The 15030-nt window shown below is 36.7% G+C and overlaps 1 protein-coding gene across 1 annotated transcript in view; it reads left to right on the forward strand.

Annotated features, from left to right (window-relative positions):
• Positions 1 to 15030, forward strand: part of GALNT2 (polypeptide N-acetylgalactosaminyltransferase 2) — a 96237-nt gene that overhangs the window by 69643 nt on the left and 11564 nt on the right. The window contains exons 7-10 of the mRNA XM_068397735.1: positions 9 to 130; positions 6163 to 6250; positions 9880 to 9967; positions 10515 to 10618. Of these exons, the coding sequence (XP_068253836.1) occupies positions 9 to 130; positions 6163 to 6250; positions 9880 to 9967; positions 10515 to 10618 (402 nt within the window). The remainder of the gene's footprint in view (positions 1 to 8; positions 131 to 6162; positions 6251 to 9879; positions 9968 to 10514; positions 10619 to 15030) is intronic.

Consider the following 15030-nt stretch of genomic DNA (forward strand, 5'->3'; position numbering starts at 1 on the left):
CTTCTCAGGCTTGATGCGCTCCCGTGTCAGAGGGGCAGATGCAGCACAAGCAAAAGTATTGACCTTCTTGGATAGTCACTGTGAATGCAATGAACACTGGCTGGAACCGCTTTTGGAAAGAGTCGCTGAGGTTAGTAAAGAGTTCTTCTAAAGTAATTTCCTAAAGGAGTAGCTTTTAAATTTTAAAGCCATCTGGTTTATACTACATTAACTTTATGCATTTTCTAAGGAAGCTTTTTCTCTGAAGTGAGATGATGGAGATGATCAGAGTGTTCCATGATTAAAGCCTACTTTTTGTTCATTTAATCTGTGAACACAGGAACATAAAATGTGAATATTTATTATTATCTTTACAAGCAATTCAAATATGTGCTGCTTTGGTTCTTTAGGGACCTCCTCAGTTAAGTGTTGAAAATCTTTAGAGCAAAGTATAGTTCTCCTCAACCAATGTCATCTCAATGTAATTCAGTTTACCTGAGTATTTATGCCCCATTAAGATTCAGTGTGATAATAGGAGAGAGGCTGAGCTGTGAAACCAAAATTCTCCTGGAAATTAGCAGGGACTGTGGGCTCTCAGCTTCTATGAAAATGATGCTTCATCTGTGTCCCAGAAAAGCAATTGAGAGGATTGAAAGTATACTGTGTTCTTCAGGGGTCGGTCTACTTGTTAACTTGCTCTGGAGGAACTCAGTTGAAGTGGAAAGTGAATCAAGTGTAATCCCAAAAAGCACTGGGGAACACTCAAGACAACAGGGTTTTTCTTCTTTCTTAGTTGCATTCCTTTTCTGGTAAACTCCCCTTCCTGGGAAGGCTTTCTTTCAAAACACTCCCGGTCAAAATGGTTTTCCTAAGCTACTCTGTTTTGTTAATGCCCAGTTCTTCGCTTATACTCCCCACGCTTCACTTTGCATTTTCCCCCAAAAAGGAGAGGGGGCAAAAAAAAGGAAGTAAACCCTGTATACTCATTATGGAGAAGCTATTGATTAATGACTGATTTTCCTTATTCTGTTTGGTTCTATGATGCTTTACTGTCTATTCCAGAAATACTGTAAGTTGCCTAAGACATATCAGCAGTTAAAATCCTATTTTGGAGTAGAAATAACTTTAATCAGCTCAAATCTGGACACTATTACAGTACCTAGAGCCTACAAAGCCCTTGAGCATGGGTAACATAGCACTGCCTTCTATTTCTGTGCCCATGTAAAGTGTTGCAGCCTCAGAAGAGTTGGGGGAATTTCTCTATAATTATTAACTAGGAAAATAAATTTGAAGGCGTTAAATATATCTAATAAGGCAGTGAAGAATGCTTGCAGCTGAAGTACAAATGGATTCTAGGATGTGGGAACTTTTTTCAAGCCTTTTTGTGTACATGGTTTGAAGCATCTACCTGTTCAAGAAATCAGAAGAGAAATGGTAGTTTTGGGCAACAAAACCCTGGTTTTAGTAAGACAACTATTTTGCCATTTACCCTTTTTCTTGTCTATGACTTTTTTCAAGGCATACTCATTTAGCTTTCTGAAACTGATGCGGAATATGAAAAAGTGTTACCTTTTCATCATAACAGAATGTAAAACCTCTTATTAAATTGCTGACAATTTTGTGAAGATCCAGGGTTGCATGTGCTGTACTTGCTGGGAGAAACTGGTGCATATTTTGCTTTGTGCAGCAGCCACTTTTTTAGCAGCACATGAATTATTAGATCCTTCAAAACTTGCTCCTCACAACTGTCACCATGATACACACTAATCACGTGTGCCATTGAATAGTTTTCAGCTGTATGAATAGAGTTTTCAGCTCTTAAAAGCTTGAGGTACTGTTAAATAAATTGATGTGGAATTCCAGTTTACTTTCATCTGGGAAGATTCCCAACCAACAGATATGAGGTTTGATAAAGTAGCTTCTAAGCTTTCTGCTTGTTCAAATAATTAAGGCATGGATAGTGTTTACATATAGTATATGACGGTTCTTTGTTATTTTAAATTGATTGATTTTGCTCACAGTGCAGATGGTATGTTACCTGATGTTAATTGGCAGCATTTTCTTGATAGTCTCAGTGACAAGAAGCTGAATAGACATGAACTCACTTCTGCTCTGGCCTCAAAGTTAACTTTTTCATGTCAGAGCTACTATACATTATTACAGTATTTTCTGATGTGCTGCTGCATCTGTTCTATATGTGGTGGAAAGTGTGGTTTTTTTCTTTTTTCCTTTTGTTCCAGAATTGCCTACTTGGCATTTAATTCTGTCAGAGTTTTGGGGGTAGTTGTGTATTTTATAATACAAAAAATTTATAGTTTCCAGGAAACAGTCTGAATTGAATTGGTTCTACAGTACTCTATCTGATGTGCTGTAACCACTTTAGAAAGCTGTGTCTTTGACCTCTTGCTTGTGTTAGGAGCACCTGAGGCATCAAGCTCTCCTTTTCAATTGAAGTATGATCCATCCCACAGTTTTCTTCTTTGAGATGGTTTCCTGATTAGAGTATCTCTGTCTATTGACCATGCTTGCTTAGCATTCCTAGAGGGGTCTGACACTGCTAGGGATTTTTCTTCAGCAATTTGAGCAAAGGCTTAGAGCAGAAGCAACATATGTACAATGTGAATATTTTTGAGTTCAGAACATACAGATACCTGTGTAAACTGGAGCTGGTATATCTTCTCCCTCTTTGCTCCCGCCTGGAGAATAGTTTTCTACCCGATTCCCTAAGGCTACCTTTTATGCCCTCTAGATTTTTTGTGTTTGTTGGTTAGGGGAGATTAAATGAGGACCCAGTGGAGCTTAACCCTTTGATTCTCCCAAAATGTCAACGTAGCAGTAAGTATACACAATCTTGAAAACATTGGTAACTACTAGCTATTTCGTGAACGTTTGTCTGCTTGGCTTGTTCTATTTCCAATTTCTAATCACTTTTATGTTCTGTTCTTATAATACATCAGTTACATGAGAAAATAAAAAATGGAAGATTCTGGTGCAGAACTGAACTAATCTGTTTTCATAGCATAGCTATAAATCCTATATCACTTTTAGGAAGGTATTTTTAAACAAAGAAGATCTTAAAAGGAAGAAAGAGCTAAGATTAAGAAATGAGATGTGGATTCCTTTTTCATATCTGTCTCAGATTTTGTGACCTTGAATGAGTCAACTTTCAATTGGCACAATGCTGAAAGGAAGATATTTATATTTTCTCTTAAGAATGCTTTGAAGCTTAATCTTTAAAGTGTCTTGAGATGGTTAGAGGGGGGAAGAAGCAATGTATCCAGAATCTTGAGGGTAATTTCTGATGGTTTATACCAACCACATATAATAGTCTAACTCTCTAGAGCATACATAACCTCCTTATGAAATATTAAAATGAAATATGCTGCTACAAATTTCCAGGTACTAGAGACTTGCAGTATTCACAGGCTATTTCTTTCCATTATCCTTACCAAGAAGCACGTGGTTTTCCAATTGTGTTTTCCGTTATAAGTTGTGGTGTCAACCCCTCAGAATGAAACAGGAGATTACAAAAAGAAGAGTTCCTTTTTGCTTGTGTTTTTGTTTCTAAAATACATATTGGATTTATACTTTAATCACACTGTGGATAAATATCTTGCTTTAGGATAATTTAAAGGGAGCAGCTGCTTTTTAGTATTTTAAGTGAATGAACTCCCTATACTTTGGAGACCCACAAGCTCTTTTTCGCACTCTCTGCACTAATAACTTTGTAGTGCATTGCAAGGCATCACCTTAAGAATGTGCAAGTCTGTCTGCTTTGCTGCTGAACAAATCTATAATTTCAAATCATGGAAGGAACAGCATGTTTCCAAGCCAACAAAGTGGTGGTTGTACCTCGAACTGAATGCTCACAACCTGCGTATTTGTCAGAGAAACAACTGTAAGTTGATTAAATAATACATTAGGTGTAGCAAGTGGTGGTAGTGTGGTGTCGCACTGATATTGATAGAGCTAATCAGACCAGCAGTAAAAACCTGTGGAAATCCCAAATGCGTAGAGACAGTGTGCTACCTGCTTACTCAGCATGGTGGAGATAAGTTGAAGCCTCACTGAAGCTCTACCTAATGGGATACCTGATAGCTTGGGCAACCTTTACCACCAGGTTCAACTGTGCCAAGTAGAACCATTTGAGAAAATGCAAATTTTTGTCAGAAAAGGTTTTTAGAGATGGGCATAGATGTATAAGCTGTCTCAGTTTCAGCTAAGGAAAGAACGAGAAAGAAAGCAAGGGTGGCTTCATTTTTGTATTTCATGCTGGTGGATGTATTGTGAATAACTGGATAGGCTGGATATCTTCTGTCTCATCAGTCTTTAAATAAAGGAGTTTTCTAATTCTATCACTGTGTATAGAATGCCTAAAATAAGGTCATGGGTGCACTTGAAGTGCTTTAGTGGTGTAGGAGGGCACACAAACACAGTTAGTGTTTTGCAGTAAATCATAATTGCCTCCCAAGTACAACACAGTTAGCAAAACTGTATGCTTCCCATTAGGAACATGGACTTGGGGCTACAGCTAACAGAAACAGGAGCTAAAGATGTGATCGATGGGGAATAGGACAGGTTGGTCTCTTTTGTCTGTGTTTCTAGTTTGCTTTAGACCAAGCTAATTAAGAATTAGTAACAGATCTGATTAGATGTTATATTACATCCCTCATAAAAGCAGATATTTGGCCTGGGTGATATAGCTGCAGTGATACTTAAAAGGAATATAAAAATCAGAAATTCAGCTTTTAGCTTAGTCTTCAGCTTGGATTCTCTTGGATTCTCCTTTTGGCTGATACAGAAGTTAATGAACTTTTGCTCACGCAGGCAGAACAACCTGGTAAATGACAACTACATAATGAGGGCTTATTAAAATCAGCACAGATTAAATAGTTAAGATTCAATAAATTAAAATGGGTGTTTAATGTCCTTATTGGACCAAGCAAAGCATTTGACTAAAAGAGTTGCTTTTAAGTCTCTTGTTAAGAGCTCAAGCTATTCTCATACTAGTTTGATTCCAATCTGTTTTGTATAATACTGATTAGCAAGGGGACACACTGCTGAACCACTGTTTAGAATATATGTATTGTTGTTTGAAGACATACTTATAAAATAAATTCTTAAAATGGAGATGTTTAGGTTGGTATGGTTTTTTAACCATGAGAACCATTTCTCTATAACAGTTACCAAAATATCTCCTGTTTGTTCAAAATGTTTTTTTATATCCACAGATTCGGTGACACACTGTTCTGAAGTTATCTGTGCTCTCTGAATGATACTAAATTGTGGAGCTCAAACTTTTCTTTTGAATGCAAGCAAAATGTTCAATCAAACTACCATAGAAGTTATCCTTCAGTGTGTAAATGTAACTTTTTTCCCACCAGTAAGTCATGGAGGCAAACTGGCTTAACCATGATATTGCATTTCTAATATCAGATGAGTCTTTTTTTAGAGTACTGATGTCTTGTGATCCTACTGGATGATGCGTGTGGAGTTGTTGGAAAGATTTTTGTTTTTTCTTAAACTATTTTGACAAAAACATCAGATAAGGCAATTAACATTGCTCATAGTAGTATACGAGACCATGGTTGGACAGAGGAATGTGGTATCTGTGCCACTGGTATCTTGGCTGCTGGGGATTAATAGCATTCATTAGTTTGAGGTGTTTTTAGCTTCTCTTTCCTAACTAAGTGTCTGATTATGAAGTGTAATTCTTAGTGTGAAATGGATTATCATTAACCTAAGACTTTTCTGATTGCAGAAGGGCCTAAGTGTACATAGAACACTTAAAACCATAGTACATTGCGTGGCTAGAGATTTGCTGTGGAAAATATAAATTGCCTGGATGCTTCTTTTCTTTGAGCTGGTTTTAAAAGTAAGAATGGAAGTGCTGTTTGCTTGACTGCCTTTAGAACTACAAGTTTGCCTCCTTCTTCAAGAGCAAGTCAGAAGAGGGGGATTACTTGAATATAAGTAGCCTAGAATAGAAAGAGGATTCCCAGCCGTGTCGTGTGGTTTCTGAAGCAGTGCTGAGCAATGCTATTCACAGCCATAAGTTGAAGTATGGGGAGAGCTGGGGAGACATGCTAATGAAATCCTGCTGAACTGTTCAACATCTCATTTGCCTGAACCTTTATATATTGATTTCGTTATTTCAATATTACTTTCTAATATTTATTTTAGGACAAGACCAGAGTTGTGTCTCCCATTATTGATGTAATTAATATGGACAACTTCCAGTATGTGGGGGCGTCAGCTGATTTAAAAGGCGGTATGTACCTGTACTGGAATACAAATTAAAAAAAAGGCATCAAGAATCAAAGCTCATAATCACTGCAGTTGTGGAATGGGCAGTTAACGTACTGTTCTCCCCTTCCATGTAACTAGTTTAAGTTCTATAGGTCAGTTGTTTCTAGGCTTGGAATTTGCCTTATTGTCTTCTGCTTTAAAACTAATTCTTATAAATTTATCCTGCCTTTTACCAATGTGCAGTACTCACTCCAATGTTTGTAAGATTGTGTAAATATGTCAGAAGCATCTTATGGCTGGAGCTTATGATTCTCTTTTTAGATAAGACGGGCTTTAATTGCTCACTAGCTTAGAAATCCATCAGCAATGCAGTGCCTTTGAGTTTTTTTTTCAATATGCTGGTTTGCTTAAAAAATTAAACTTTTCTGAATAAGCAGAAGGCTTTGGAATGTGTTTAAAAAAATAGATGTTTTTGTTAGCCATGATCTGTAATTGTGAAGAGAGGAACATGTGACCTGGAAAATTTGTAGTGTTTATACCTTTACAGCTACAAAATGTCCTATTAAATTGAGTTTTACAGTATTACAGTTTCACTGTGTCTAGCTAGTGTAAACTGTTGACAGCAAATAGACTTGTGAAACTCTCAAAAACCTCTCAAAAAAGAAAAAATCTTCCTTTCACTTTTTTCACGGTAAGCAAGAACCTAGCATTTAAAATAGCTGTTCTGTGCCCCACCTCTTTTTTTTTTTTTTTTAAATAATTTTAGTTCCCACAACCCTGGAAACTGAACTGCTTGCACAAAGATGTAAGGAGGGCCACAATACAGAAATTACACAGTGCTCTTCCTGCAGTGTTTCAGCTTTTTCTGAATGGACTTTCTTGAGTGAGGAAGGAAAAACCAATTTCAAGCTCATTCTGTCAGTTACTAGTCTCTAACTGGCCACCAAGTGTTGTTCCAGTAAACCAAAATAAAAGCAATATGTGCATAATATCACATATGCTGCAATTTCTAGTCAGTGATCGGGAGGTGAGAGGTTCCTTTTAATTAACGTTCTGAAATAACACCTATAGCGCACATACTCACAGTATGCTAATGTATAGTCCTGTGCTATTATTTGTGTGCCAGCTTTATTAAAACCTTAAGGCTTTTACTTAATCTATTCATTATGCCTCAAGTATGGAAATCTCTGTACCATTATGTGGCTTTTATTGTTGTCTGCAGCAGGAGGAGGAATTCTTTCATTGAAACCTTTGATTGGTTCCTATGGGGTTCATGCTCTTTAATTCTTCCCAAGTGAAGTGGGAGAAGATTGAGAGATCATTTCACTTGTTACTGCTTTTCATGCTTCATCTTTGGAACCACATTTCCCAATTTTTTTTTTAAGTGCATGGAGCCTCTGTACTTCTGGACTCAGTCATGAGAAGCTGTCTTTTTTTTCATTCTAACAATAGAAATTTTGCACATACCAGTGTTTAAAGCTATTTAGGGGCCTGCTGAAATGGGAATAATACATTTCTTTTCAGTTCCCAGTGGACAGATTACCATTTTAGAGGCACTGCAGTATTTGGCATCACAGGACACTTTCACGGGGGCCAAAGTCTAAAGATGGAAACCAAACTATGCTTTTAACCTTAGATACAGTATCTGTGTGGCTGAAGCATGGAGAGTTGAGACAGCTGGGACAGCATTTGTGCCTGGTCTGTTTTGAAAGGACTTAATCACCCAAGACAAGCAACCTAGCAAATCCTACAAACTTTTTAAAGAGGACAGGGCTGAAATAATTCCCGAGTCGTCTGGCCATTGCTAAATCCATGCACTTCACGTTACAAATATTTTTTTGAAGGGGGATTTGCAAAAGTGTTTATGCCACCCTGAGAAACACTTTAATTACTGGAATAAACTGTAGTTAACTGAGATCTAATAATTTAGAGTATGCCTATGATGCAGTTTACACCGGATAGAATTTCATATTGGATATGCACTTGTGTATAAAAATACTCCTTTTACAGAGTTGCTGATGTTATCTCATTGAGTGGAGATTTTTCCCAGAGTCAGTGAAAATGGAGACGGAAAATCAGTTTTTATGGGCAGACAATTCATACACTTGTTCGGAGTTTGTAACAGAGTGCTGTGTTCCAAAAGAGACCCCTTGTGTTCACTGGCATATACGTAACTCTATCTCTACCTCTTCTGCTGGAGAACAGTAGGTTTTTTTAAAGTTCTCCCAGATGCAAGTAGTTTTGCTGGGTATGTATGATGAAATGAGACTTTTTAACTGCATGGAAATATTGGAGCTCGTTTTACTTTTCGTGCTGGAGGCTTTTCAGTACTATCGATTGTAGCCATTTTACTGTTTTGCTACTTTGAGTTTTGGAGTAGTTAGTCTTTCATTTTTACAGTGCAACACTTCATGAAATACTCAAACATGGAGAGAAAGTGTTGGCATGTGTGCTGTAAAGACTGTTCAGGATAATTTCTGCATTGTGTGTGTGTGATAAATATCTTGTGAGTTAAAATGAAAACTGTTTAGGTTTCAACTCTCCGCATCAGTCATTACTATGCACGTTTATGGACACAGACAGACAGTTTATAGGACTGTAACTGTTGTCTGTTTACCTTAGCTTTTTCCCTGCTTCCCCACAAAGTAATCGCTTTATGTTTTATGCTGGAGAAAGAAAACTGTTGACATCTGTGCACCAGAAATCTGGAAATCATTCATTACATGACCTCATAGGATCTAAATGTGTTTGGCAGCAGGCAGTCTGTATAAGGCTGATTTGCTAGGTGTGCTGGGAGAGGGCTATGGACCTTGTGTAGTTTTTTAATTTTTAAGTTCATGCTTATGGGCATAACCTGCCTCAAAAACTGTTACGAAAGTGTTTCCTCTAGGAAGTTTGTCTTATACCAGCTGTATATCGTTGCCTAAAGGAGGTAATTCACACGGTTGTCAGGTAGAAAGCTGCTGTAAATGACCTATTAGTCTAGTCTGTTCTAGTGATCTTTATGTGCTTCTTTACTTAACTTGTGAAATGACCAGACCAGCTGTTGCTGTGTGTACACACATATATGTACATACATAAGGGAAATAAGATTTTGGTGCTCTAGCGCTTGCCTCGGATTTGAAAAATGTTACACTTAGAAGGAGGAAGTTAAATGAATGTTACTAAGTGGGAGCTACATAACCTGTTGTGACCTTCATGATAGAGAACTTCTGCTGATAGAGGAGTACCAAGAGTACTTGCATAAAGCCTGTGTAAACATAAATATGTGATTGTTTGATAAGAGTTGAAATGCAATTGTAAATTAAAGACTATTGGGAGCATTTGTAATGCCTGAAAGATCTTCATATGACATTCCATAAGGCTTTTGCTTTGTCACTTGTTGACTGAATTTCTTACTTTGTGTAATAGATGGCAACAAGAGAAATAAAAGTTATTTTATGTTTGAGATTACTTTTTTATTGTCCTGTCAACTTCTTTACCTTTCATCTGGACTCGTACTTGTTTGTTTTCTACCCAGAATTTTGTACAAGTTTAAATTTTTAATTAAATTACAGTTCCCAGTGTTTTCAGTCAACATTATGTTACTACATGTTGAATGATGGCCACAGTATTTTTAACATCCTGCTCTCTAATGTTTTCTTCTTGAAGGCTTCGATTGGAACCTGGTATTCAAGTGGGATTACATGACACCAGAGCAAAGAAGAGCACGGCAAGGAAATCCAGTTGCTCCCATAAAGTATGTCTGTACCACCGTTTCTCCCTCTGATAGATTGTAGTTTGCAACTAAACAAAGTTAGGTATCATCTCTGAGGATGAAAGGGGATCTTTACTGTAGCTTTCATTAATATTGAAACTTCATTCATATTTATGTAGCATTATGAGACTCAGAAATAAATTGTATTTGAAAAAATACTTTAAAGCACACTGGTAGTTTATTTACCCTTAACAAAAAGTAGATGTCACTTTGTTTAAAGTTGGTGTGTTTAGAGGGCTAAAACTACAGCATCAGTTTTAATGTTTTGTTGCTGGCACAAATTGCCACTCTTTACATAAGGAACTTATGAGCCAAATGGAAATTTGGAAACTGCCTCAGAAGGTGGTCATAGCACTATATATGCCATAGAAATGTGTGCAGACAACATTTGAAGTGATAAATGCAAAATTAGTTGCATTTGAAATCATTGCAGATCTTTTCAGGGAGTTGTTAACCTTGAGGTGGAAATAAGTTACCTCCCAGTTCATGGTTCTGTAAGTATTTAGCTTGATTTTTCTTGTCTGTTTAGGACACCCATGATAGCTGGTGGGTTATTTGTGATGGACAAATCCTATTTTGAAGAACTAGGGAAGTATGACATGATGATGGATGTTTGGGGTGGAGAAAACTTAGGTATGTATATCATTTGCCTTCAGATCAGTCTTGAAAGAAAGAAGGTTTTGTCATTGCCTTTACTGTCACGGAGTCATGGTCTTCCTGATTTTGTGCAAAGAGGGTTAAAACCGAAGTTAAAACTTCACATGCATTATTGGCAAAATCCAAAAGGTTTATTTCAATGAAAGAATTAAAGCAAGGTAGGAATTATATGCTAAATATGAGAGAATAAAAGTATTTGTTCATTAAGCAGTGAAATTTTTTTGTAATGAAAGTTGGCTGATAAAAAATTACAGGATGTAGATAGGAAATCACTTTCAAAAATGCTGTCTTGTTTGAAAGTCACATCCTCATCTAAAGTTATTGATTAAAATAAAATAATGTTTAAATGCTGGCAATTTAAGGCATGTTTTAAGATGAAATTTAATCATGAAAAGTAGAACACAGGAGTTCATGAGTTTAATGTTCTTACATACATCTTAAGAAATCAATTAGAATTTAGCTGACTGAAGAATAATCTGTTTCTTAACATTAATAATCCTATACTGCCTGGCATCTAAACTTAATGAGTTTTTAAATTTTATACCCCTACTTTAGCCTGATGAGATAATTATGGTTGGGAAGGCATTTTTGCTGTAATTCCTTATTTTCAGATGTTTAAGTGAGTGGGATTTGGAGAAGACTGAAGAGGGGCTGAGAGAACTTGTGCTTTAGCCATTTCTTCTTTGACCTGCTGATTAGATCTGGCTTTAGTAGGATTTTTTGCTCTTTGCATTACAGTATTGTATGAAGTTTTTTCTCCAGTCAAGACTAGTATACTTGTATTAAAAAAAAAAAAATAAATATTTGGGAGGAGCTGAACTCTACAACTTCTCAAGACTTCCATTCTGTCATTAATTTAGTTTTTTAGGGTAGAGATGCCTCTCAGACATTCTAAGAATGTGTTTTAGGACCAGTTCTAAGGATAGAAACTTCTCTACCGCACGTGCTAGCTGCAAAATCCTAAAATACCTTGAACTTTAAAAACCCATGAGTATTTTGAGTTACTGAAATATGCATATGCATTGAGCATATGCTTGGCCTACAAGGAAATATCTGCTGTATACAGCACATTAAGTATGGAGACATGGTAGGCAACACTCTTGTAAGGAACTTAAAGACTGGAAGAGGCATCCTTACAGTCCAGCCTCTGACCTTCCTATGTAATACTCGAAGAAACCTCTTATGTATGTTGAATAATTACTTTCTGTGTTTCTGTTTTCTCACTGTTTTGACTGTATATTGCTAAATTGTATTAATACGAGTATCATAATTTTTTTAAATGTCCTGGACAGTCATTGGATAAACTTACTACAGCAATACTCGCATTCACTCTGAAAACCTCTGATGTCACTAGAGCACTTAAATATTTGATTAGCTGCAAGCACCTACTTGAGCAACTGAGTTTTTTCCTGAAAATTTAGCAGCTGCTCTTAGGTTTAATAATTGAGGCCTTGGCAGCAGGAAAGGGCACAAGAAACAGCTCCTTTTTCAAGGTGAAAAGACTGCATGCAAAAAGCTGTTTATGTTGCTCCTGCTCCATTCTGTTCCCCCTTCTCTACGGGAAGCAAAAAAAAAGGCACCTAAAGTCTCCATCTCCTCCTTCACGTAGAGAAGGGGAAACAAAGTCAGTTGCTACAGCAGACAGCTAACGATTTGTTCATAGCTGCCAGTCTAACTGAAGATGAGTAAAAATCACATGGCATATGATTTAATTGGCAATAAATGACACATGCACCAGATACCAGAAATCTGTGATGTGCAGTTTTAAATTCAACGTGCACACTCATCAGGCCTCTTTACTCTCAAGCGTATCTCTGGATCTGTGGCTTGATATTACATGCAAATAACCCACTATATGGACTTGCAAAATAATTCTATACATTATATTTATTCTTTATAAAACTTAGCATTTTTGCTTCAAACATGTACAGAGCAGCTGTTATATGAGATTTTGTTCACATGTTAGTATAGTCTCAACTTTACAAATTTCAAGATGGGCCTGCAGTATTTTGCCTAAATTAGCCAAGAAACTGCTCTTGCCGTGAAGATAGGGTGCATTTTCAGATTGTTGCTAAATGTGACTGGTAACACGTGCTTCCTGTACAAAATGTGGATCGATGTTTGTTCAGTCTTGTCTTGAATTCATAAACTCTAATTCTCAGAATCTTTACAGTGCTTTTTGAGAAGCATAGGAGGATCAGAGTACACTGGGGAACTGAATGGACCATTAGAAGGTTTGGGTCTAATTTGAAAACCTAGGCTTTTCTTAATAATTTTGCTAAAATCAGAGAGCGAGTAAGACATTCTCTGTCTTCTATATCGATGACACTATAATAAAAAGAGCAAATCTGTTACTGAGAGGTGTAACATAATCTCTTGCAACTGAAGAATGTTTGACATCCTGTTTATGCCTTTTGAATGAAAAACTGTGTCCACTGAAATTGTTACAAGAGTAAAATTTCTTCTCCCACTGTTTGAGTATGGCAAAAAAAAAGATGTCTTAAGGGAGTTTGTGGGTATTTTTTAAGTTTTAGTTGCTATATATTCCTTTTTCTTTAAAAATCCATGCAGACTTTAGAAGCCATGTTGGTGCAAATAAGGATTAATTTGCTTTTCCCTATTTACTAGTCCTCTGCTGTCTTTCCTAAACAGCTATTTTTCATCATTTTCACTTTTTTTTTTGAGATTCTTCAGAATCTCAGGTGCTGGAAAGTATACATGTAGGTTTACATTTCTGGGAATTTATGGAGGGAGAATTAATCCAATTAATGTACACAGTAGACGAAGCTATGAATAACGAAACAAGTTGACACAAAATATTTCTAAATTACTTCTAAAACAAAAATACTTTTTCAGTGCCTACATGCATTCAATAGATGACAGTGACTTTTTGGATTAAACCTTCAAATGAATTATTTAAAAAAGAAAGAGCTTTAGGTGTACTGCATCGATGTTTATTTTTAACCAGAATCTCACTCATTTCAGAGGCAAGTATTTCCTAATACTTAAATAAGTCTAATACTAGATTTTGAGCATTTAGTTTGCACTTGCTTATCTAATGCATAAGCCTTTATCTTTAATCAGATCTCCCTGTCTTCTTTCACTAGGCTGTCCTCACTGAGTGCAGCATCCCCTCATGTTGGGCTAATAGCTGTACGACCTTTCTAGCAAAACTCCATAAATCATACTTCAGCATGGTACAAGAAAAACATTACTCCTCTGCTTTCACAATTTGAGCAGTATGGGACCAAATTCGCGCTAGATATGGGAAAGCCTGAAGTCTTCTATCTATGTGTAATTTATTCTGGTAGAAACATAGAAGTGCTTTTGTTAGTAACTTGTGTAATAGAAGCAGTGACCAGTTGTTTACTATGATTCTTATTTTTTTTTTCATTCTAAGCTCAAAATAAGAGGTGTAAGACTGAAGTCAGTGCTGTGAAAAATGTGCAGAGAGAATGTCATGTTCAGTTGCTTTAAAAATTACTTTTGCCTATTGTCCCATGTTAATTCAACTGGAAAATCAAGACCGTAAGTTACCGGCAAAGACAATATTGTCATTAATATTTTTGGAAGATGACCTGTCTACACATTGGACTATGTGGACTGTCTAGGATTCACGAACATGCCTAATAGGCCCCAATGCAACAGAATTTATCATTGAAGTAAAACAAATAGGAAATTATCCTTGTAAAAGCAAGGACCATTCAGAAGAAAGGCAGTTAACTTGCACTGTCAACAGCTGAAATCACAGCACCTCTTTTTTTCTTTTTCTCTGGACAGACCATCAAGAAGACACGCTCTCTAACCTTTGGAGGTTTTTTTTCTAATTTAGTTTTTGAAGTAATGCTATTTTTATGACTGACTTTGTGTATGTGGGAGGAAGGCTTCTGGGGGAAGGAATGGCACTTAGTATAAGTGTTAAAAGATAGACGCTGACTTTAAATTAGGGCTGCTTAGTAGCACTGGGGTTTTTTTTTTTAAATCTGTGGAAAGATACTGCATGACTATGAAGAGGCTTGAAACTAAGGGTAGTGCGCAGCAACTGGTAGCAGCTGCTGGACTGAAGGGGGAATCATCAAAATTGAAACAGTGCCATTGGAAGCACGCTTCTTACTGTGCTAATTTGGAATGAATGAAGAAAATTTCTCTGTCAGCACTAGGAGACTTCTGCTGTCAAAGGTCTAAGTTGAGAAAAGTGTATAAATATTTCTAGACCTTCTTGTCCTCACTAGATTGGCTTAGAAGTGTACTGGACATAACCTTCAGTTTACAGAAGTTGCATCTTTATTCAGTCTGTCTTCAAATCAAGATCGGCTTGATAAAACTCCTTCCATGGCCAGTGTTTGTGAGTGTGTTTGGTTATCTGCCATAGTAAGTTAGCAGCTTGA

The sequence above is a fragment of the Nyctibius grandis genome, chromosome 1, assembly GCF_013368605.1.
Source record: "Nyctibius grandis isolate bNycGra1 chromosome 1, bNycGra1.pri, whole genome shotgun sequence".
Taxonomy (NCBI): Eukaryota; Metazoa; Chordata; class Aves; order Nyctibiiformes; family Nyctibiidae; genus Nyctibius; species Nyctibius grandis.